This window comes from Encephalitozoon cuniculi, chromosome X, assembly GCF_000091225.2.
Source record: "Encephalitozoon cuniculi GB-M1 chromosome X, complete sequence".
In the NCBI taxonomy this organism is placed as follows: Eukaryota; Fungi; Microsporidia; family Unikaryonidae; genus Encephalitozoon; species Encephalitozoon cuniculi.
The window spans coordinates 40522-60667 of NC_003236.1; the positions used below are offsets into that span (position 1 = coordinate 40522).

General features: G+C 45.5%; 19 protein-coding genes and 1 non-coding gene across 20 annotated transcripts; 13 read left to right on the forward strand and 7 right to left on the reverse strand.

Moving 5' to 3' along the window:
- Window positions 1-55: 55 nt before the first annotated feature.
- On the forward strand, window positions 56-313 carry ECU10_0345 (uncharacterized protein; the record flags this gene model as incomplete). Its single annotated transcript, NM_001415254.1, has 1 exon — window positions 56-313. One exon carries the CDS (start codon window positions 56-58, stop codon window positions 311-313), a length of 258 nt encoding a protein of 85 aa, NP_001402542.1.
- A 39-nt stretch (window positions 314-352) lies between these two features.
- Window positions 353-964, reverse strand: ECU10_0350 (Rho GTPase; the record flags this gene model as incomplete). Its single annotated transcript, NM_001041983.2, has 1 exon — window positions 353-964. The coding sequence occupies one exon, from the start codon at window positions 962-964 to the stop codon at window positions 353-355; it is 612 nt and encodes a 203-aa protein (NP_586150.2).
- A 233-nt stretch (window positions 965-1197) lies between these two features.
- On the reverse strand, window positions 1198-1455 carry ECU10_0355 (uncharacterized protein; the record flags this gene model as incomplete). Its single annotated transcript, NM_001415255.1, has 1 exon — window positions 1198-1455. The coding sequence occupies one exon, from the start codon at window positions 1453-1455 to the stop codon at window positions 1198-1200; it is 258 nt and encodes an 85-aa protein (NP_001402543.1).
- Window positions 1456-1544: 89 nt separating this feature from the next.
- ECU10_0360 (uncharacterized protein) lies at window positions 1545-2012 on the forward strand (the record flags this gene model as incomplete). Its single annotated transcript, NM_001041984.1, has 1 exon — window positions 1545-2012. One exon carries the CDS (start codon window positions 1545-1547, stop codon window positions 2010-2012), a length of 468 nt encoding a protein of 155 aa, NP_586151.1.
- An 88-nt stretch (window positions 2013-2100) lies between these two features.
- On the forward strand, window positions 2101-2517 carry ECU10_0370 (uncharacterized protein; the record flags this gene model as incomplete). Its single annotated transcript, NM_001041985.1, has 1 exon — window positions 2101-2517. The coding sequence occupies one exon, from the start codon at window positions 2101-2103 to the stop codon at window positions 2515-2517; it is 417 nt and encodes a 138-aa protein (NP_586152.1).
- Window positions 2518-2598: 81 nt separating this feature from the next.
- On the forward strand, window positions 2599-3450 carry ECU10_0380 (uncharacterized protein; the record flags this gene model as incomplete). Its single annotated transcript, NM_001041986.2, has 1 exon — window positions 2599-3450. The coding sequence occupies one exon, from the start codon at window positions 2599-2601 to the stop codon at window positions 3448-3450; it is 852 nt and encodes a 283-aa protein (NP_586153.2).
- On the reverse strand, window positions 3439-4977 carry ECU10_0390 (uncharacterized protein; the record flags this gene model as incomplete). The annotated part of the gene is made up of 1 exon (NM_001041987.2): window positions 3439-4977. One exon carries the CDS (start codon window positions 4975-4977, stop codon window positions 3439-3441), a length of 1539 nt encoding a protein of 512 aa, NP_586154.2.
- A 64-nt stretch (window positions 4978-5041) lies between these two features.
- ECU10_0400 (40S ribosomal protein S23) lies at window positions 5042-5464 on the forward strand (the record flags this gene model as incomplete). The annotated part of the gene is made up of 1 exon (NM_001041988.1): window positions 5042-5464. The coding sequence occupies one exon, from the start codon at window positions 5042-5044 to the stop codon at window positions 5462-5464; it is 423 nt and encodes a 140-aa protein (NP_586155.1).
- A 48-nt stretch (window positions 5465-5512) lies between these two features.
- Window positions 5513-6139, reverse strand: ECU10_0410 (uncharacterized protein; the record flags this gene model as incomplete). Its single annotated transcript, NM_001041989.1, has 1 exon — window positions 5513-6139. The coding sequence occupies one exon, from the start codon at window positions 6137-6139 to the stop codon at window positions 5513-5515; it is 627 nt and encodes a 208-aa protein (NP_586156.1).
- Window positions 6140-6254: 115 nt separating this feature from the next.
- Window positions 6255-7865, reverse strand: ECU10_0420 (ATP/ADP translocase; the record flags this gene model as incomplete). Its single annotated transcript, NM_001041990.1, has 1 exon — window positions 6255-7865. The coding sequence occupies one exon, from the start codon at window positions 7863-7865 to the stop codon at window positions 6255-6257; it is 1611 nt and encodes a 536-aa protein (NP_586157.1).
- A 155-nt stretch (window positions 7866-8020) lies between these two features.
- ECU10_0430 (uncharacterized protein) lies at window positions 8021-8428 on the forward strand (the record flags this gene model as incomplete). Its single annotated transcript, NM_001041991.1, has 1 exon — window positions 8021-8428. The coding sequence occupies one exon, from the start codon at window positions 8021-8023 to the stop codon at window positions 8426-8428; it is 408 nt and encodes a 135-aa protein (NP_586158.1).
- Window positions 8429-8515: 87 nt separating this feature from the next.
- On the forward strand, window positions 8516-9718 carry ECU10_0440 (uncharacterized protein; the record flags this gene model as incomplete). Its single annotated transcript, NM_001041992.1, has 1 exon — window positions 8516-9718. One exon carries the CDS (start codon window positions 8516-8518, stop codon window positions 9716-9718), a length of 1203 nt encoding a protein of 400 aa, NP_586159.1.
- Window positions 9719-9754: 36 nt separating this feature from the next.
- On the forward strand, window positions 9755-10003 carry ECU10_0445 (uncharacterized protein; the record flags this gene model as incomplete). The annotated part of the gene is made up of 1 exon (NM_001415257.1): window positions 9755-10003. The coding sequence occupies one exon, from the start codon at window positions 9755-9757 to the stop codon at window positions 10001-10003; it is 249 nt and encodes an 82-aa protein (NP_001402544.1).
- A 121-nt stretch (window positions 10004-10124) lies between these two features.
- ECU10_0450 (uncharacterized protein) lies at window positions 10125-11951 on the reverse strand (the record flags this gene model as incomplete). Its single annotated transcript, NM_001041993.1, has 1 exon — window positions 10125-11951. One exon carries the CDS (start codon window positions 11949-11951, stop codon window positions 10125-10127), a length of 1827 nt encoding a protein of 608 aa, NP_586160.1.
- A 528-nt stretch (window positions 11952-12479) lies between these two features.
- On the forward strand, window positions 12480-13187 carry ECU10_0460 (uncharacterized protein; the record flags this gene model as incomplete). Its single annotated transcript, NM_001041994.2, has 1 exon — window positions 12480-13187. One exon carries the CDS (start codon window positions 12480-12482, stop codon window positions 13185-13187), a length of 708 nt encoding a protein of 235 aa, NP_586161.2.
- A 226-nt stretch (window positions 13188-13413) lies between these two features.
- Window positions 13414-15267, forward strand: ECU10_0470 (uncharacterized protein; the record flags this gene model as incomplete). The annotated part of the gene is made up of 1 exon (NM_001041995.1): window positions 13414-15267. The coding sequence occupies one exon, from the start codon at window positions 13414-13416 to the stop codon at window positions 15265-15267; it is 1854 nt and encodes a 617-aa protein (NP_586162.1).
- An 80-nt stretch (window positions 15268-15347) lies between these two features.
- ECU10_1475 lies at window positions 15348-15418 on the forward strand. The gene has a single exon. It is a non-coding gene; the product is annotated as a tRNA-Pro (tRNA).
- Window positions 15419-15543: 125 nt separating this feature from the next.
- ECU10_0480 (uncharacterized protein) lies at window positions 15544-16011 on the forward strand (the record flags this gene model as incomplete). Its single annotated transcript, NM_001041996.1, has 1 exon — window positions 15544-16011. The coding sequence occupies one exon, from the start codon at window positions 15544-15546 to the stop codon at window positions 16009-16011; it is 468 nt and encodes a 155-aa protein (NP_586163.1).
- A 63-nt stretch (window positions 16012-16074) lies between these two features.
- ECU10_0490 (uncharacterized protein) lies at window positions 16075-16854 on the forward strand (the record flags this gene model as incomplete). Its single annotated transcript, NM_001041997.1, has 1 exon — window positions 16075-16854. One exon carries the CDS (start codon window positions 16075-16077, stop codon window positions 16852-16854), a length of 780 nt encoding a protein of 259 aa, NP_586164.1.
- Window positions 16855-16936: 82 nt separating this feature from the next.
- On the reverse strand, window positions 16937-20116 carry ECU10_0500 (uncharacterized protein; the record flags this gene model as incomplete). Its single annotated transcript, NM_001041998.2, has 1 exon — window positions 16937-20116. The coding sequence occupies one exon, from the start codon at window positions 20114-20116 to the stop codon at window positions 16937-16939; it is 3180 nt and encodes a 1059-aa protein (NP_586165.2).
- Between the last annotated feature and the right edge of the window lie 30 nt (window positions 20117-20146).

The window sequence follows — 20146 nt, forward strand, 5'->3', positions numbered from 1 at the left end:
ATTTCCCATTGATCTATGGCTCCTGTCCAGATAATTTGAAATAGGCAGCCCCATAATGGTTGGTCTGAAGAAACTGAAGCTTTCTGCATCGCTGATCAACAGCACAATTTCAAAGGTTGGTGTTAAGTGCACCAGGGAGGCGAAGGAGCTGCTGTCAGAATCTATGGTTATCTCTGCAGCGTTTCTGTTTGCATGTATCGACCATTTTGCAAATGAAAATACTGAGGAGGAAGCCGCCCTCGCATGTGTTCTGAAGGCTCTTAAGATTCCGATAAGTTCTGATGAATGCTGCGGCCCAATTTCAAAGAGCTAGGCGAGGAATTACTAAAGATATTTATTCTACGAAGCATCCCTATCTATAACGGCAGCATCTTATGCACGAAAAAAAGCCACACGATCTGGCATCAGAAGCAGCCTGCTTCGTGTCCCATATATACTTTGCGGCTTCCACGAATACAAGGTTCACGTTTTCTCTGGTACGGGCAGAGCACTCAAAAAACCTCGCAGCATTGATATTATCTGCGATCTTCCGACCCTCGCTTTCCGTGACTATTGACGACTTGTCGATTGTCGGATCATCCATATCCCTTATATCCTTCTTCAACCCGATAAGAAAGAATTGCGACGAGGGGCAGTAGTTCTTTATCTCCATCAGCCATTTTCTTGAGATGTTTGGGATTTTCTTCTTGTTTTCTATTGTATAGCACAGTAGTACAAGATCTGTCTCCTTGTATGAAAGAGGCCTGATTGTATCATAATCCTCTTGCCCTGCAGTATCCCATAAGGCTAAGGAAACATATTTGTCGTCAGCGACCTTCACTTCCTTCACGAAGTTGTCGACAACGGTTGGGATGTATGTTTCAGGAAACTGGTTTCTTCTAAACACCTCGAGCAGACATGTTTTACCGCAGGCTCCATCTCCCACAATGACAACTTTTCCAGATCGGTGTGTTTCACTGTTCATTATCCAGTTTGTCTCCTTCATTCTTTTTTATACGGAGTTTAAAGGAGATCTCCTGTTTATTAGGTCTGCATCTTTTCCTCAACAACACCAGTGGTTGGTTCCAAACACATAATTGGTTTAGGTTCCTCAAGTAAGGAGGCTACCAACCTAACAATTTAAGCAGCATTGACAGGGCGTGTGCACTGCAGAGTCTGCAGCCTAGGGCTGTAGATGGTCTGCCAAAGTGTCTATGGTCATCTAGCTCTCTTTTTCTTCTTGGAAATCCCCATGGACTCCATCCTCTCCCTCTCGGCAATCACACTTGCCTTTCTTCTTTCTATCCTTTCCAGTATGCGATTGAGCGGAGTGGGGTGCTTCTTTACATGTCCGCCAAGTCTTTGCATTTTCCTTCTCTTTGAGTTAATCCTTTCCCTGGGTGTTTTATCGCTCTCTATGATTTTCTCGATCTCGTTCATATACTCCTGGAGTTCATTTGCTATCTTTCTTGCCATTGGTGGGGTGCGTCCTCTTCGAAGACATAAGCCTTCCAGGGAAGCTCAGTGCTTTTGGCCTTAATCCCTATAAACATTAACCCCCGGAAATGAACTTGATGATACCTGGACTAGATCTCATAAGGAGCGAAATCGAGGAGATAAAAAGCGGGAACCTTCGATACACTATTGCCGATCTATCGACGAAGGAGCCTATATCCCTGTCAATAGTCAGAAGCGGAGGAAAGGTCAAGGACTTTGATTACAAGAGGAAATACACTGTAGAGGAGCTTCAGGGGATATTCAAAGAATTTTCAGCGGGTGTCAACGAGCAAGATCCTTGCCTTGTAGTATATGACTTCATACACTTTGATGATGATGGAATTCAGAAGAATACACTGTGTCTGATTTCTTACATTCCCGAGCATCTTGTGCCGCTCAAGAAGGTTGCCTACTCCACCAATGCCCTGAATCTCAAGGAGCTGTTAGATATCTCCGTCCACATCCCTATAAAGAAGAAGTCCGATCTCATCTTTGAGAACATTGCAGAGAAGTGTGCTGCATCACGGATGAAATAAATGTTTTATTATTACGTTGTTTTGCGTCGTCGACAGCCTGGACATAGTTACTGATGATTTAAATATTTCTGTTTGTGGTGCAAAGAAGATGGGTCATGAGACAAACATAAGGTCTGTCAGAGGGCTGAGAAGGCTTACCAAAAGCAAGACCCAGGTCATTTTCTTTGACAATTCCTGTGTCATGAAGATGGATGAGAAGGCTTTGACGCAGCTGCCCCAATGCAAAGAAGAAGTAGAAAGTAAGAGACCGACCTTCAGGACAGGGCCAGGGAAACACGGTGCTGTAAGTGGCGGGGAAAGAATGTTTTCCTTCAAGGAGCTTCTGGAGATCTTCAACGATCTGGAGAGAGGAACAGGAAAGAGGGCTTCAAAACCCACAGCTAGCATCAATCCCGCAGATGCTCTAGGCAAGGATGTTATGCTGCAAAGGAGGCATATGTTTGACCATGCCTATGGCAACTTTCTCGAGCAGAAGAAGCATGCTCCTACGCTTTCCAAGGAGTAGGCAGGCGTCCACTCTATCCAAGCTCGTTTCCGAAGCATGGATTCCTCATCCCCTCTTAAAACTTTTAGGAAGGATCAGGCCATGGAGGGAAAGAAAGAGGAAATCAGAGAGCATTACAACAGCATTAGAGAGAGGGGAAGAGAGAGCAGACAAAGAAGCAAGACTATAAACATAAGGAACGCCAACAATTTCATCAAAGCCTGTCTGATAAGGCTGTATACGAAGAGGGGGGATTCTGTTTTGGACCTCGGGTGTGGTAAGGGAGGAGACTTGCTGAAATACGAGAGGGCAGGGATTGGGGAATACTACGGGGTTGATATTGCCGAAGTATCAATAAACGATGCTCGAGTTAGAGCCAGGAACATGAAGAGGAGATTTAAGGTGTTTTTTAGGGCGCAGGATTCATACGGCCGGCACATGGACCTTGGGAAAGAGTTTGACGTAATATCCTCTCAGTTTAGCTTTCACTACGCGTTCTCTACCAGCGAATCCCTGGATATAGCCCAAAGGAACATTGCACGCCATCTAAGGCCTGGAGGATATTTCATCATGACGGTTCCTTCCCGCGACGTCATCCTCGAGAGATACAAACAGGGCAGAATGTCTAATGATTTCTATAAGATCGAGCTTGAGAAAATGGAGGACGTTCCGATGGAGAGCGTAAGGGAATATCGATTTACTCTACTGGACTCTGTAAACAACTGCATCGAATACTTTGTCGACTTTACAAGGATGGTGGATGGGTTCAAGAGGCTTGGGCTGTCGTTGGTTGAAAGAAAGGGATTTATTGATTTCTATGAAGACGAAGGCAGAAGAAATCCGGAGCTGTCGAAGAAGATGGGGCTCGGGTGCTTGACAAGAGAGGAGTCGGAGGTTGTCGGGATCTATGAGGTTGTGGTCTTTAGGAAGCTAGTACCAGAGTCAGACGCTTAATAAAAAGCCAAATTGATCCCGAATCTCGTCTACCTTCTTCCTGAGATCGTTGGATAGTCTGGGAGGCTCAAGCGAGAGTATGTTGGACAAGTAATACATAGCTACAGGACGATTTTCCACCAGTGGTTTTATGCGTCTTATTATGCGTAGGTGCTCCATTGGCATCTCCTCTATAATTCTTACAACCTCCATCAAAATCTGCACATCTGACGCCTTCCTTCCAATCATCTCTGTTATCAACCCGACTATTCTTGTGGTGTGGTTTTCCATGTATCTGGCTATCATCCTGTATAGGTCCTTGACGTCCTCCGAGTCCGGCGATCCCAGCAGATGTCTTATTCCGTAGATGTTTTTTATTACAGTATCGAGGTCGGAGAATTTCTTCAGTTCCACAGATTCGTAGCAATTGTTCACATACTCCAAGACTTTGCTCCTAAGGTATCTTTTCTCCTCTTTAGAAACAATATCCGCAAAGAGATTGAAGATATCCTGCAGATGCTCCATTGCATCTCCAAATGTGTCAACCGTCACATTAGGGATGTCCTGGAACCCACCATCGATTACTTTGGTCTTTACTCTCTTGAGATGGGAGAAATAGACTGCCCTTGCATCCGTTGAAAACTGAACCATCCTGACATTTTCCCTCAGTTTCTTTATCCAGACCTTAGAAAAAAATAGCCCTCTGGTGTACAGAATTTTTTCGATGCACCAGAAGTAGTAGTCGGTTCCCTGAATCTGGATCTTCTCATTGACCCTTCCTATGAGTTTCAGATAGTGCTTTGTGACTTCGTCTAGACACTCCTTCTCGTCAAGGCAAGACAACTCTAGGCTTCTGGCACTGTTCTCCTTGAAGTTCACCAGCAGAGTGTTCATGATCTTGTGCTCAGACTTGTGCTCGCAAACCTTGAAATACAGATCAAAGTAGTAGAGTGCCTCGTGGAAAGAACATCCAGGCCTTTGGATACTTCTGTAGATAGTTTCCAGGAACTCGCATCTCTCGTCATGGATAGAACTCCAAATCTTCTGAGCATACACGGAGTGTCTTAGCTCCTCGTACATCCTTGCAGCGTCTCTGTATATATCAACAAATCGTTCGAGATTGTGCAGATTCCTCCGTAGATTAAGCTTGATGTTGAACAGCAAGGCATACCTTTTCGTGTAGTACTCCCTTCTACTTCTGTTTACTTCATTGTTGCCATCATCGGATATTCCGGAAGTTATGTCCTTGAACTTTTCCTCTATTACTTTGATGTTGCTCTCGAGGTCGGAAGTAAACTCTTTGTCATATCCTTTTTGCTTAATATCCGTCCATATTTCTTCCAGAACCGCTCTGCATTGCACAAACTTCCCAAAATGCTGCTTTACGAGCTGTTTGTTCCTGACTTTTGTCTTATTTATTGCCTTTGTCAAGAATATCAATGCATCATTCAGATCGTACTCGGTGGAGTTTGCATATGTCTTGTTTATTACGTCGACTGCATTGAACTCCAGCTTGGGCCTTCCGGCCTGGGGATTATCTGCGCTCATAGGCATGGACGATAGAAAAATTTTATCGTCTTGCAATTAGAAAAAAACAAATCGAGCCCCCTACATGCCAGGGCTGTTTTCTGCCAACAACCTAATAAAGAGTAGAAAGGCCAAGAGGCTGGCAGACACTGCCTACAGGAAGCGGGCGCTTGGGACAAAGTATAAGCACAGTGTGCTTGGGAGAGCTCCCCAGGCAAAGGCAATTGTTCTCGAGAAGATCGGGGTTGAGGCCAAGCAACCGAACTCTGCCATAAGGAAGGCCGTTAGATGCCAGCTGATTGCAACAGGAAAGAAGATAACTGCGTTCGTTCCTTACGACGGGTCTGTCACATACATCGAAAGCAACGATGAAGTAACTGTGGAAGGATTTGGTAAGAAGGGAAGAAGCGTAGGAGATATCCCTGGAATCAGATTCAAAGTGTGCAAGGTACAGAACGTATCCCTCCATGCCATATTTACGGGAAAGAAGGAGAAGCCTTCAAGGTGAGATTAAAATCTAGTTGATAGTCCCTGCGGTGTTAAGTAAGGAAAACATTTATTTCTGTTGCTTTTTCTGTTCCTCAAGTGACAGCCTGATTGCCTCTGCTAATTCAGGGTCGTCTTCTTCAAGAAGATCATCTCCGCTTATAAATGGAAGGACGCGATCGACAAACTCCTCATTTGGCTTGACTTCTATACAGGAGAAGTTTGTAAAATCAATCTTTTCGAAGGCACCCGCCATCTCGGCAGCCTCTCCAAAAAAGACCATCTTGATTGCGACGCCGAGTGTTAAGAGCTGGTATATCCTTGCAAAGAGCTCGTCTTTCTCGGACTCCTGGGCCTCAGAGCCAAGAAAGACCACCAATGTACACCCCGGTGAATCTCTTTGGTTGAAGATGTGAAGAGACTGCGAAAGACATCTCATAATGTCTGCGCCTCTGTGTAACCTTATTCCGTTAAGAAAGGTCTTTATGTATGGCCTTTGCTTCGTAGGCGTGATGATATCATTAGACTGGGCTTGCACCAAAGGAATTATTCCTATTGTGCTTTCCTGGCTGTCCTCAAACTTTTTTGATATCAGAGACTCTATTGCCTCCTTCTGCGCCATGAACCTGCTTGGAAGGTAATCCTGGTTCTGAGAGGCCATTCCATTATCAAGCAATACAACAATAGTTTCTGGCATCCTAGGGGTATCCGTGCGCTACGAATTTACCGGAAAGATCTTTGCTAAGACGTATGCGAGATGACTGCACGACAGGTGTAAATAATCATTAAGTGCAATTTATTAGTCGTTCGCCTCAGCCTTCAGCCAGCTCCACATTGATGAAATCATTCCTCTCAATCGACTCCTTATACTTCTTGTTGATGTGGAGAATAGACCTGATCCATATTACACAGAACACCCCCACAAACACGGTGGATACAGAAACCACGTTTCTGACATCCCTGACATCAAATACAACAGTGACAAGAGTACAGTACACAGACCCTATTGTTTTCCCAATATTTATTCCCAGTCCATCGTGTATTCCTCTGAAGGAATGCCTGTGAACAGGGCTCACTCTTATGGACGCTGCCTCCTTTGCAACGTCAAAAAAGCAGTATTTGGATATTCTTATGATTGTCGTCAGGAACATCCCGGTGTAGTTCTCAAGAACAAAGCTCCCCACATACTCCTCCCCAGAAGCAATTAGATCGCCCTCAGTAATGTTGTTGAAGAAGACCATTGGAAAAAACAGAACCAGTGTGATAATGGCAACAATAGGCGCTGTTATTGCTACTGGGAACCACCCCCTTCTTTCTATGAGATGAGTTGCCGGCTTGAAGAACATAACAAGTAGAAAGATGGAGGTTATTATCTGTGCCATGGCATTCAGCCTGTTCATGTATGAAGACTTGGACGTGGAGGATTGGACTGCTCCTAGCACTATTCCTCCCCTGTATATTGCCTCGAATATGTTCGAGCATACAGAGGCTGCCACCACAGACTCTGTCATTGCCCGAAGAAACCTCGACTTCTGCATCATCTTTAGGGATCCGGCAAACCCTATTTTGCGAACCTTGTGTTCCTTTTTGCCTTTATGCCTGGGGTCGTCCTTTGCTAAGGCTCTATCTGTGAAGAAGCTCGTTATGGCAGACATCACTGTAAGTGCCGAGGTCACAATGAATACTTGCGAAAACAGCCTTTCCTTTTCATGGTATGGAAGAGCATCTCTGCGACTGTTCAGGCTTTTTGTAAGCAGTCCGGAGGATAGAAAGACAACCGCCGATATCAGTGATATTGTGGGAAGGAACTTCTTTACTTGGGCTTCTGTACACTGATGAATTGCCCTTGAAAAGAACATGAAGGAGATAATCAGGGATCCCCATAGCTCAGCCACGAGATACAACATTGTTGAAGCCCATTCGCTGAATACAAGAAAGATCGGGAAAAAGAAGTCCAGATGCCTGGTCTTCATTTTTCCATCGCTGAAGATGTCTCTCGACCAGAAGAAGTCTGGCTGAAGCCTCTTGCAGTAGGGCCATATAACAAATCCAAATAGCAGGAAGAACACAGATGAGATAATAAGGATGACCTCGAGCATTCTTGGCTGGCTAAGATATCTTAGTCCCTTCTGCACAATAACGATGAAAAAGAAAGTCATCGGTAAGACTAACACAGACTTTATGAACAATATCGAGCTGGGCATTTGAGTGTTCATCATAACCATATCGCCCAGAACATACAGGAACGCATCGATGTATGAAAGCAGGGCAAAGAGAAGGCTGAAAAGAAGAACTGCTTTGGTGTCTCCACTGGTGGACCGCATTCCTCCAGCCACACTGGAATATACATGAGGGCGCAATTTTTCTTTATCAAACGTTTTGTCCCGCCGATCTGTTGCATCAATTTCTCTATTTTCTGACATTTTAGAGGGTGTTCATCCTGGGGAAATTAAATGGGTTTGTTGTTAAAGACTTTGATTGAACATGTAAAGCATGTTTATATTAATGGAAGTGCATCTGTGGTTCAGAATATAGGCCTGTGGAGGAAGAAATTTAATTGCTCTCCGTGGTCCCGGCAATGGGCGATGAATGGAAGAATCTCAAGATCGAACACAGCTTGGACTGTAAGAGGACTCTCGAGCTGGAAAAGATGATAAAGCTGCATATAAGACAGAATTCCCTGAATTTGCCGACCAAAAATGAAGTTGAGAGATACTCTGATAAACGCTTCAGGAATCTCCTCTCCGAAAGCACACTAAAAGAGACGGTAAGTGCTGAGCTGATGCCTCCAGAGATTTCAAGAATGTTTGGAAGAAAAGAAAAAGAGATAGAGGACATTGAAAGGATTGAAAGCTCAGCCGAAGAGGAGCCTGATGAGACCGACGAAATCAAGGATAGCAGTGATGTTGAGAACGACTATGTAGACAACTTCTACGAGGAGGACGACGAGCTTACGGCTGAGAAGGACGAAGAAGCATTTTTTTGATGGAATCTGGAGCAGAGTCCTTCACTCGATCTGAAAATAAAATTTTTATAAGCCGAGGTTTATTAGCCTTGGGCTTGAACTTCTGAAATGGAATTTGGTGATCTAAGAATTGATGAGTCCTTGATAAAGACATGCCAGGAAAAGGGGATTACACGGCCTACTGAGGTCCAAAGACAGGTGATTCCAGCAGTGCTTGGAGGAGGTGATGTTATAGCGGTTTCGCAGACTGGGTCAGGAAAAACCCTTGCGTTTGTCCTTCCGATAGTTTCCCATCTGTTGCAGAAAAACAGATCATTCTATTGCCTAGTCGTTGCACCCACAAGAGAGCTATCCTCACAAATAGCTGAGTGCTTTAACATGTTCCAGGCCACGGGGCTGAGGGTCTGTCTGCTGGTCGGAGGAGCCAACTTCAATGTTCAGGCCAACCAGCTTTCTAAGCGTCCCCACGTGGTTGTTGGAACGCCCGGAAGAATAGCGGAACATGTCTTGAAAACAAAATCGTTCAGAACAGAAAGAGTTCGGAAGTTTGTTCTCGATGAAGCGGACAGGTTTTTTGAGCAAGACTTTGTAGAAGATCTGGAGACTATTATTCCGAGTCTGAGGGAGAAAAGGCAGACTCTTCTCTTTACGGCAACGATGTCCGACGAAATATCTAAGCTGTCCAGTTCCATCTTAAAAAGACCGAAAACCATCCGCACGGCAGAGAAGTATGAGACGGTTCCTGCCCTGAAAGAGTACTACCTCTTTGTGGCCATGAAATGGAAGAACTCTGCATTGGTTGAATTGCTGGAAATGAGCCAAGGAATGTCTGTTATTGTGTTTGTATCGATGTGTGTGACTGCCAGAGTAATGTCCTTAGCATTGGCCAGACTTGGGTTCTGCTCGGAGGCGCTACATGGGGAGCTGAGCCAGGAAAAAAGAGAAGAGGCCATGAGAAGTTTTAAGGAAAGCAGGTTTAATGTTCTTGTTTGCACTGACCTTGGAAGTAGAGGTCTTGATATAAGCCATGTAGATCTGGTGATTAATTTTGATGTCCCGAAGAGCGGAAAGGATTATATCCATCGGGTCGGGAGGACTGCAAGGGCTGGAAGATCTGGAACTGCTATCACGCTTGTAACCCAGTACGATGTTGAACAGATCCAAAAGATAGAATTTACACTAGAAAAAAAGCTGGAGGAATTCAAGATGATGAAGAAGAACTTCGGGACAATTTGTGCAAGAATCGAAGAAGCCATCCAAGAAGCTCAAGAGACTCTTAAGGAGGAGAGAAAAAGAAACAGAAGGCCATGATGAATATTCTATTTAATAAATAATAAACACCTGCAGATGTTTTCATGGGACGAAGAAGGTTTGCCCTTTGGGGACATGGGATGCTCTTTTCACTACCGCAACGACGATTGCAAGGAGAAACCATACGATCTTCCTCCCCTGTATGTATCTTCTCTTACGTGCTTTCCCAGCCTTAAAATCCTTAAGATGGTAGTTATCAATGGCAACGGGCCCGAAGGTGGTAGAAATCCTGTTTATTGGGTAGAGATACCAAAAGGTAATCTTTTTCAGTATCCGCCCGCATAGATGGATACCAGCGTCTTCACAATATCCAAATAAAGAAATATTCAACATTTAAACCGTTGCCGCTGCGATATCCAGGTAAGACAGGGCAGAACACACAAAATATCGAAGAGCTTTAATCCAGTCACAAAACAGACGCCCCCGTCATCTCCGTGCTTCCCTCATACACCCCATGGCAGTCACGCCCACACACCCATGATCCAAGGGTCACAGCGGCCAGCGTCATCACAAACACCACACTTCCAACCGTAGAACTGTACTTCTTGCCTCCGCTTCGCCCCTTCTCGGCATACGACACAACAACCAGCAGAGCAACAAACACAACAAGCCCAACACAGATGCGCTGGCTCAGTCCACACGCCCCGGGCATGAAGAGCTTCTTGGACCCAGCAAGGCATGCCACCGCCAGCACGAGATTCCCACCGCCAATTGCACACACCTGCTTCAGGGACATCCCAGACCTCATGGCATCCTGCACATACAGCATGACTGCCCCAGACGCCGCCATCGTCAGGCTGTACACACCACTCCGGATCATCCCTGCATGAGGAAGCCCAACCATCATCGGCACCATGCACCCAATGGCACTCCAGTCCTGCCTCAGCATGCCAGACACTCCTTCCGTGCGGTAGCTTCTGCTGAGCACCCACAACTGGTATGCAATGATCCCTGCCACGGCCACCGAGTAGAGTGCAGTGTTCCAGGACACCCCCACTGCAGTATCCAGCTGCCCAAGGCCCCAGAGGAGGGCCTGGATGCCTAGGACAACCATAAACACAAGGCATAGGTTCCCAAAAAAACTCCCTGTGCCGAGTCTGCTAACAATCTTCATGCCAGAGAAGGACCGTTCTGTGCGAGTTTCTATGTCATCCCTTGTTTCGGCAGCCTTCCTTTGAGAGTCCCCCGTTTCAGAGACATTACCTAAGGAAACATCCATGCTTTCTAAGTCCAGTGCTGCCTTATCACCCACTTCCAGTTTTGCTGTATCAGAAGGTGAAGGGACGCTACTTCCTGCACTTGGGCTTCCAAGTTTCGCAGAATCATCTTCCTGGGAGATGCTGCCATCCCTTTGAGAGTCTCCCGTTTCAGAGGCATTACCTAAGGAAGCAATCACGCTTTCCAAGCCCAATGCTTTACTATTCGCATCCTTTAATTTTTCCTTTAGTTCCTCAAATATGGCGGTAAGAATTGCCTTCCCTCTCCCCCCACTATAATCCTTTGTATTGCAGAGTATCTCTTTCCATTTTGCATCTAACTCTTCAATCTTTGTACGACTTTCCTGGAGAGCAACCAAGGCCTCTTGGATCGCTTCACTTTGACTGTAAGAAACCTCCTTGTCCCTAATCGTTTCTCTAATTTTTTCTACCTTAGATATATTCTCAGAAATGGCATTCTTGATAGGTTTGAGATGCTCCTCCAGGAAGCCGGTACCTATTTTACGCATATCTTCAGTAAAGGACTTGATGCTGTGAATGGCAGGAATGGAAGACTCTTCTTTTCCGAGAAGAGAGGAAATAGCATCTTTTGCAGATATCTGCTTTGCCGTTCCTAAAACATCCACAGAAATTTCCATGTTGCTATCGATATGTTTTACAACATTCCCAAGCGCATCAATGAATGATCTGTAAGATTCTTTGGATTTCTCTATCAGACTACTAATATACTCGATGATGTTTTCTAGCCTAGAAGGACCACTATACCTGGTAAAAGGTTGAGTGACAGATCTTAGATCTTTCGATGCATCTTTAGCAGTCCGTAATGCATCTTTAGCTTTCTTCAATGCATCATCTTCTAAACTCCCTAGTCTTTCGAGCACCTCTTCTTCATAGAAGGTAAGAACCTCTTCTTCATAGAAGAGGAGCGCCTTGAGAAAGGCATGCACTCTATCGGTAATCTTTTCCACATCAAGTCCTTCATCAAGAGTATTCTGAATGCTCTGTAACTGCTCCATCGCTATGGTTAGTACCTACTTAATTTTATATACTAAACAGATTTCCGGAAGCGGCTAATTGGCCGCTGATGATTGCGATAGTATATTACGGATATCTTCTTGACAAGACACTAATTAAACAACCGGCCATCGTAAAGGGAAGGCAAAAAGACGGGATGAGAACAAGTAAAACAGATAAAATTCCAATTTGAAGCTGCATAAGACTTTTCCGGTGATATAAAATAGAGAACGGGATACGTCGGATTAGTACATATGCACACACTTCTACCTTAAAAAGGGAGATGGAACAGTATCATATGGGATGTAAGTCCATGAAACAGCCATGCGGAAGAGCATCCTAGATCTCTATTGTATCTACAGAAAGAAGGTTGAATGGAGGAGTTTTCTTCAACAGGGATCAGAAACATTACACGTAAAAGCAGCATGGATGCTTCCTTAGGTAATGTCTCTGAAACGGGGGACTCTCAAAGGAAGGCTGCCGAAACAAGGGATGACATAGAAACTCGCACAGAACGGTCCTTCTCTGGCATGAAGATTGTTAGCAGACTCGGCACAGGGAGTTTTTTTGGGAACCTATGCCTTGTGTTTATGGTTGTCCTAGGCATCCAGGCCCTCCTCTGGGGCCTTGGGCAGCTGGATACTGCAGTGGGGGTGTCCTGGAACACTGCACTCTACTCGGTGGCCGTGGCAGGGATCATTGCATACCAGTTGTGGGTGCTCAGCAGAAGCTACCGCACGGAAGGAGTGTCTGGCATGCTGAGGCAGGACTGGAGTGCCATTGGGTGCATGGTGCCGATGATGGTTGGGCTTCCTCATGCAGGGATGATCCGGAGTGGTGTGTACAGCCTGACGATGGCGGCGTCTGGGGCAGTCATGCTGTATGTGCAGGATGCCATGAGGTCTGGGATGTCCCTGAAGCAGGTGTGTGCAATTGGCGGTGGGAATCTCGTGCTGGCGGTGGCATGCCTTGCTGGGTCCAAGAAGCTCTTCATGCCCGGGGCGTGTGGACTGAGCCAGCGCATCTGTGTTGGGCTTGTTGTGTTTGTTGCTCTGCTGGTTGTTGTGTCGTATGCCGAGAAGGGGCGAAGCGGAGGCAAGAAGTACAGTTCTACGGTTGGAAGTGTGGTGTTTGTGATGACGCTGGCCGCTGTGACCCTTGGATCATGGGTGTGTGGGCGTGACTGCCATGGGGTGTATGAGGGAAGCACGGAGATGACGGGGGCGTCTGTTTTGTGACTGGATTAAAGCTCTTCGATATTTTGTGTGTTCTGCCCTGTCTTACCTGGATATCGCAGCGGCAACGGTTTAAATGTTGACTTCAGGAATCCATAACTATCATCTATTTTTCAGGGTGGGGAACGAAAGTTAAAACAGAGAGATGAAACCATGCCAAACACAGTGTCAATGTGTTAGAGCCGGAATGATCATTGAAAGTATTTACTTGTCTTAGACATCTAGGCTAATGGCATCAGAGGGTACTGGTCCAAAAATAGAGGTACCACAGGAAGAGAAGGAGGCAAAGGAGAAAGGCAACGGAGAAGAAAAGACAGACGCGAAGGATGGCGAAGGAATGATTAACGACATCATCGCCAACAACGCTGTAGATGTGCAGCCCGTTGAGCCTGAGAACAAGATGATGTTTTCGAAAGCGAAGGTTCTTGATGAGGAGGAGCTCTCGTTCTGGAATATAGACAGCTATCTGCACAGCAAATTTAGCTATATTCCGGAGACGATTAGAGGACTGCTAGAGATTATTGTTGTAGTGACGTTATTCATGGTGTTTCCTGTGATGCTTGGCTTCTTAGAACGGGGAAATGAAACTACCCGCCTTCCGGCTCAGGTATTTCAGAACACAGGGAAGGGGCCAACATATTTGTTCTTTCGGATCAATCTTTTCATATCGATGAGCTACTCGATCTACGTGGTGGTTTCTCTGTTTGCAAGCAACATTCTGTATATTATCGTTGCAGTTTTAAATTTTTTCAGTTTTGACCTTGATGAGTACACCATAGAAGTCATTCAAGTGATAAATTCGACGTCATGGTGCTGGAAGCAGTCTCTCATAGCATTTCTGATCTTTCTTGCAGCATCGATTACCTCACAGCCGTACGAGTTTGGAGATAACGATGGGAGCTATAAGTACAAGGTCATCACCATGGTGCTTATGTACTCCATCTTTATGCTGGTGATATTTGTAGAGAAGTTCTTCATGTGCTTTATGATTTCCGAGATAAGGAGAAAAGAGTATAGAGACCGGATATGGGATATCAATTACAAGACATTTGTATTCAAGAAGCTGGCAGCAATTTCAGAGGCGCATCCATGGGAGAGGAAGGAGCTTGCAGAGACCATGGAACCGGACCTTGATCCGGGGTTCTATCTAAAGTACAGCGACCTGAAGCTGAACTCTGTAGAGGCTGCAGAGACTGTTGCGGAGTCTATCTTCGGGTTTCTGGAGGTTCGGACGCTTATATATGAGGATCTTGTGAAGTTCTTTCCAAACAACCACGACGAAGTGTATGAGTATCTGGCAGAGAACTCCGAGATCAAGGACAAGAACAATCCTCCGATAACATTTGAAGATCTCAAGGCCAAGGCTGTTGCCCTGTACAAGGAGAGAACGGACATATCAAGAACCCTCCAGTCTCGAGACATCGTCATTAACAAGCTGGACATAATCCTTGTTGCAATTGCAATGTATTTTGGGGTTGTGGTGGTGATGATTCTCCTAGGAATCAACTACTCGGGGATGCTTGCAGCGATTGTTCCATCGATTGTGACCTTCAGTTGGATATTCTCTGACACTATCAAGGAGATATACAACTGTTTTATATTCCTTCTGGTGAACCATCCCTACGATTTCGGAGACAGAGTTGTGATAGACGGGGAGGAGCTCTATGTGTCTTCTGTTGACTTGTTGTCGTCGACTTTTACCGGAGTAAATGGGAGGCAAGTGTTTATACCAACATCGGCCCTATTTAGGGCAAAGATCCATAACATAAGGAGATCTGGAAAGCAGTCCTCTGAGGTCAACATCCTAGTGAGCAAGATGACCTCGTTTGATGCAGCGCTTAGACTCAAAGACCGTGTTGCAAGGATGCTCTCCGAGTCGAAGTCGTTTTCTGGGGAGATCTACATTCGGGAGTTCAGGGCAGAAGGGGACCATGTCAGGATCTGCCTTGCCATCCAGCATCAGTCGAATTTCCAGGATGTCAAGAAGAAGCACGACAGAAGAATTGAGATTGTAAGTATACTAGAGAAAGAAATGAAGGCGCAGGGAATAGAATATCTAAATTCATATACGTTTAACGAGTGATTTCCAACAATAAACATTTTACTAGACTATGTGGTTGGCCACAGTGCAGGATTTGCGTGGTGCGTGGGCTTATTTCCGGAGGCGTCATGGTCCAATGGTACGATACGTGCTTCGGGTGCACGTGACCCGAGTTCGATTCTCGGTGACGCCCGAGGCTTTTGCACCTTGTGTTTTCTTTTGTTTATTTGCTCAGAAGCCTTATACTTCTGCCCGATATCGGTGCTTGAAGGTCTGGACAGATGTATAATTCTCCAGTGCCGAATCCCCTTGTAACCTATGGAGTTTGGAGATCATGTGATTCCCTTTGACCATGTGATAGTGAAGACAAGACACTCCTTCATCTTTACGAACATCAGGCCGTTTCTTCCCTTGCACATTCTGGCCTCTCCCATATCTAGGAAGCAAAGGCTGTATGAGCTAACGGCTGAGGAGACGTCTGATCTATTCAATAGCGTAAGGGTTGCAATGAAGGGCCTCAGGGAGCTTTGCGACGGATTTACAATAAACATCCAGGATGGGGAGTGTGCTGGCCAGACGGTATTTCATGCCCATGTCCATATAGTTCCAAGAGTGGCTCAGGATCTTAAGGACAACAATGACATATATAAGGAAGGAGCCTTGGATTCGGCGGATAGGCCTGCAAGGGAGTACAACGAGATGAAGGAAGAGGCAATGAGGCTTAGAGAGGTGATTGGAAAGGCCTTTGATGCCGAGGGCATATACCATCAAAAGAGCCTCCAATGACTCCTCTTCTGGCTCTCCATGTTGCTCTCTTCCGCAGTAAAGTAAATTTTGCTTGGCCCATTGATGCTGGAGCTACCGTCGAACAGCCGGAAGGGCTTTTTGTATCTGATGGACGGCGAGGGCCTCGGCGCATTCAAAGATCATGTGGGCCTTGATTCTTTGTACACAGAGGACCACGGAAGAGTAAGGATTGTAACCGTTAACGTGCTGGAAGACAAACTCCTGTGGTCTGATGGCGAGGGGGCGAGGGAGACTCTTCCGGATGGATTTAGATGTCTGCATGGAAATGAAATACTCCACAGGTCGATGAACCGGCTACCCCAGGAGGGATGGGAGGAGTTGATAGACTGCTGGTCATGCCACAACTGCGAATTCAAGACCATGCTGGGCCTCACTCCTCGGCCTAGGGAAGGTGGGCTGCTTCTGTCGGATTTCTTCCTTCTCATAAATGACGCAGACCTCCCCGGGTGCTGCAGAAGGAACGATTCATCCATCAGGAAATTGTTCTACAACGAGGTTCTTCCAAATGGCTGTACCCATGAGGATTTGGCTTATTCGTATCTAAACGCCTACTTCCGAGACAAGAATGTTCTTCTCCTTGAGGCAAACCAAGCGAGATACGAAATAAGGCATTTCTACAGGGCAGTGCTGATAACTGTGGAAAACAGAGCGCTGAGCAGAAAAGAGGCAATGAAGGTAGGAATCAAGAATACAGACAAGATTACCGAATCGAGCGAGAGCATAAACGAATTCTACTCTAAGCTAATATATGATCTTGTGATGTCGGGCACAATAGATATAACAGCACTGGGATACAAGATTTCGTTTGTAACAGAGAGATAGAGCAAGGACTGTTCAGTTTATTAGCCCATTAAACCTTTTGGTTTGAAAGTAGCGCTTCTCAAGTACCTAAGCAGTGCAGGTGCTACAGCTGGAGCACTTGGTACCCACTTTTGTTGTGCTTCCTCTCAATTATGCTAAGTAGCTTCCTAGCAGCACTTGAGATGTCCTTCCTTGTGCTGTCCACAACCAGTGCAAAGTATGGAGAGCTTTTGACAAGACATTTTTTGAAGTGATAGACCTTTTGATACAACACCTGAAGTAGCTCTAGAATCACAACAACCCTGTCTCCCCTCATGTGACTAAGTATCAGATCATTGGCGTCTTCAATTTCAGCTGGGCAGTGTCTGAGGATGCTACCGATACATCTCGCATATAGGACGTCTGGCTCATTGCAATAAAATCCAAAGAGGATTTCAAATAGCTTTCTGTGAGGAACATAACATTCCAGGTCCCAGTATAGGTAGTCCGCCATGAATGCTATTGCATCCCTGTCTTTTTCCTCGATCATGTCGACCATGATGTTAACATATGGCTTGAAGATCCCATAGCAGGAAGAGAGCGATGCCTTAGATATCTCGAAGAAGGCGCTTCTTCTGCTTTCGTAAATGGTTCTCAGAAGAGTCTGAACTTTTTCGCTTGCTTCAGGGTGTGCTTTCAGATAAACCTCGAAGAATTTCGCGAGGAGCTTGTCTTTCACTCTTGAAACATTTGATCTAAGGAACTCCACAACCCTCTCGAGTGTAGGAAGTGAGACCGATGCATGTGGGATGCTGAGCACCTTGTACATGAAGTCAAGATGATGCTCATCCTGCGAATCTGCATATGCCCCAACAGATCCTATAAGGAGATGCCTCGGATTGACCTCCAGCATGCAGTCTTCTATTTCCGGGAAACCCAGAAGAACGTCTTTAACGTAAGGACCCATAATGTCCTTATGCTTCTCAAAGAGTATTCCAATGGATTCTCTCTTGTATTCTATCATACTTGGCACAATCATGGGTACAAACCGCAAAGAGTCGAATGAAGAGTTCTTCAGAAGGATGTCAGAAAGTCTGCTTCTGAAATAGCCTTCAGAGCCCCGGAAGACTTCCACAAGCTTCTCATAATCTATGGCGACCTCATCCCCAGCAACTACCTCTAGGAGATCAAAATCGTCTTTGAAGTCAAGATAGTTGCTGAGAAAATAGTCAAAGCAGAGTTGCCTGTGCTGGGGGTACTGGAGAATGAGCTCAATGATAATGATCTTTACAGCACTCCATTCCTTTAGCATGGTGCATTTGATGAGATGAGGGATGTACTTACCTTGGAGCAGTGCCTCTATTACTCTACCATCTCCAGATCCAATAAGAGAAGAGGAATACTGGACAAATCCGTCAGCTTCTTCCGGAGACAGACTTTGCTTCGATGCATCCCTAATGAAATCCATTGTGCACTTGTCCCTCCTGTCTCCAAGAACCTTAGAAAACCCGTATCTTTTGCACAAAAACAGGAGGGCACCATAATGTTTTTCCATAAGACACTCGTCAACTGTATTCTCTCTGTATCTGTACAGCCTGTCAACAACAAAATAGTTTTTCTCCGAGAATCCTCTTAGGTCCAGAATCCTCTCACAGTTCTTTTCGCTCAACAACTCCAAGTGAGCAGTTAACCCAGAGTAGAGGGCAGGATAGAACCACGCTTTGTCCACAAGCCATCCTAGAATGTCATTCACAAGTTCCTGATCGCTTATCTGATGTAGATACCGGCATAGTGCGTCCAAACATCTTTTCTCTGGAGACTCAACAACTTTCTCAAATATTCTTTTGCTTACCTCTATTGCAAGACCTCTTGGCTTTTCGGAAAGGTAGTTCAGGTACGCCGGATTGGCGTAAAGCCTCTTTTGAATGATGGCAGAAGTCAGGTCCGTCCCCATGAGCTTCGATGTCTCAATGATATTCCACACAGAAAGATCCTCTGAGCACTGTTCCATCAGCGCCAGAAGCATCTCGTTATCTAAATATTCCACAAATACGGATGCATCGTATTTCACATACTTCAGGCAAGTCGCCATGATGTCAATCAAGTCCTCTTTCACAGCTCCTCTCGGCATGTTCATGATAAGCATGGCATGATTGTCCTCAGTTATCAAGCTTCTCCACAGCCCTGGGAACAGCCCAGACACATGTGCCTTGTCGTCATCTCCCATGTGTGGGATAAGCACAGAAATGTCCCTTGGAAATCTCCGGGCTAGCAATTCAACAAGCTTTTTCCTGTCTTTCAGGTCTTTAAGCAGCTCGGAATAGTCAGAAGCCTCTCCCTCAATATCCTTCTTCTCAACTCCACACAAAACTTTCAGAGCCCTGAACTCATGCTCGCTGATAGATCGAAGGGCCAATCCTTCCCTGTGGAGCCATACCACATAACTTTTGTATCTACTGCAGTCCCCCAAAATCTCTCTATCCTTTCCACTGCTGTATATGCTACTGAAAAACGCTACTTCCTCGTGCGGAATAGCCGCCTTATGCTCCATCTTCTCAGGTTTTCTCGACATCAAGTACTCCTTGTTGAAGTAAGGTGCTAGCAATCCAACAAACTCATCGAGAGCCTCCTCCACATAATCTCTTATCTCAAAAAATAGGTCAGATGCCGTACTGTTCTCTCCCGACCTAACAAGATGAGATAATATCTCGAAGAGCTGCATCGAAAAGTCTTTGTCTGTGTTTCTGAGTCCGGAAACTATGTATCCTAACACGCTAAGGCAGAATCCGCGAATGTATCTGAAATGCTTGAAATACTCCACAAAGAAGTCGAAAAAGTATTTCTCTTTCAAGCAGAGATTCCCGATAAATTGGTACGAGTAGGTCGGCTGCACGGTAAAGTAGTTGAAATCGGACTTCCCACTTATATGTAGAACTTGCCTGTAGTACTGCTTGAATGGGAGAAGAGCGAAAATCATTTCCTTTGGGTTAAAAGTATCGCAGGAGTACCTCCTAACGAGATAGTCGAGCAGATATTCTATGTCTTTTGTCTCGCCATACCTCACCAACTCTTTCAAAAACCCCGAAAACTTCCTGTTAAACCTTCTTTCCTCTTCCTCCGTTTGCTTCTGCCGGTCAAAAAGCAGGCTCTTGGTTCTTGTGTATGGTGTCCGGAACGGAATGAGCTCAAGAATCGTTTCGTCGTCCATGTCCTCGGTGTCTCCAAATTGCACTCTCTTCCTTTCTCCGCTGTGGAGTGCCCTTCTGCATTTCTTCAATCTTAGCAACTGATCCTTCAGCGACATGAGGGCTTCTGCGCAAAATAATAACATTCT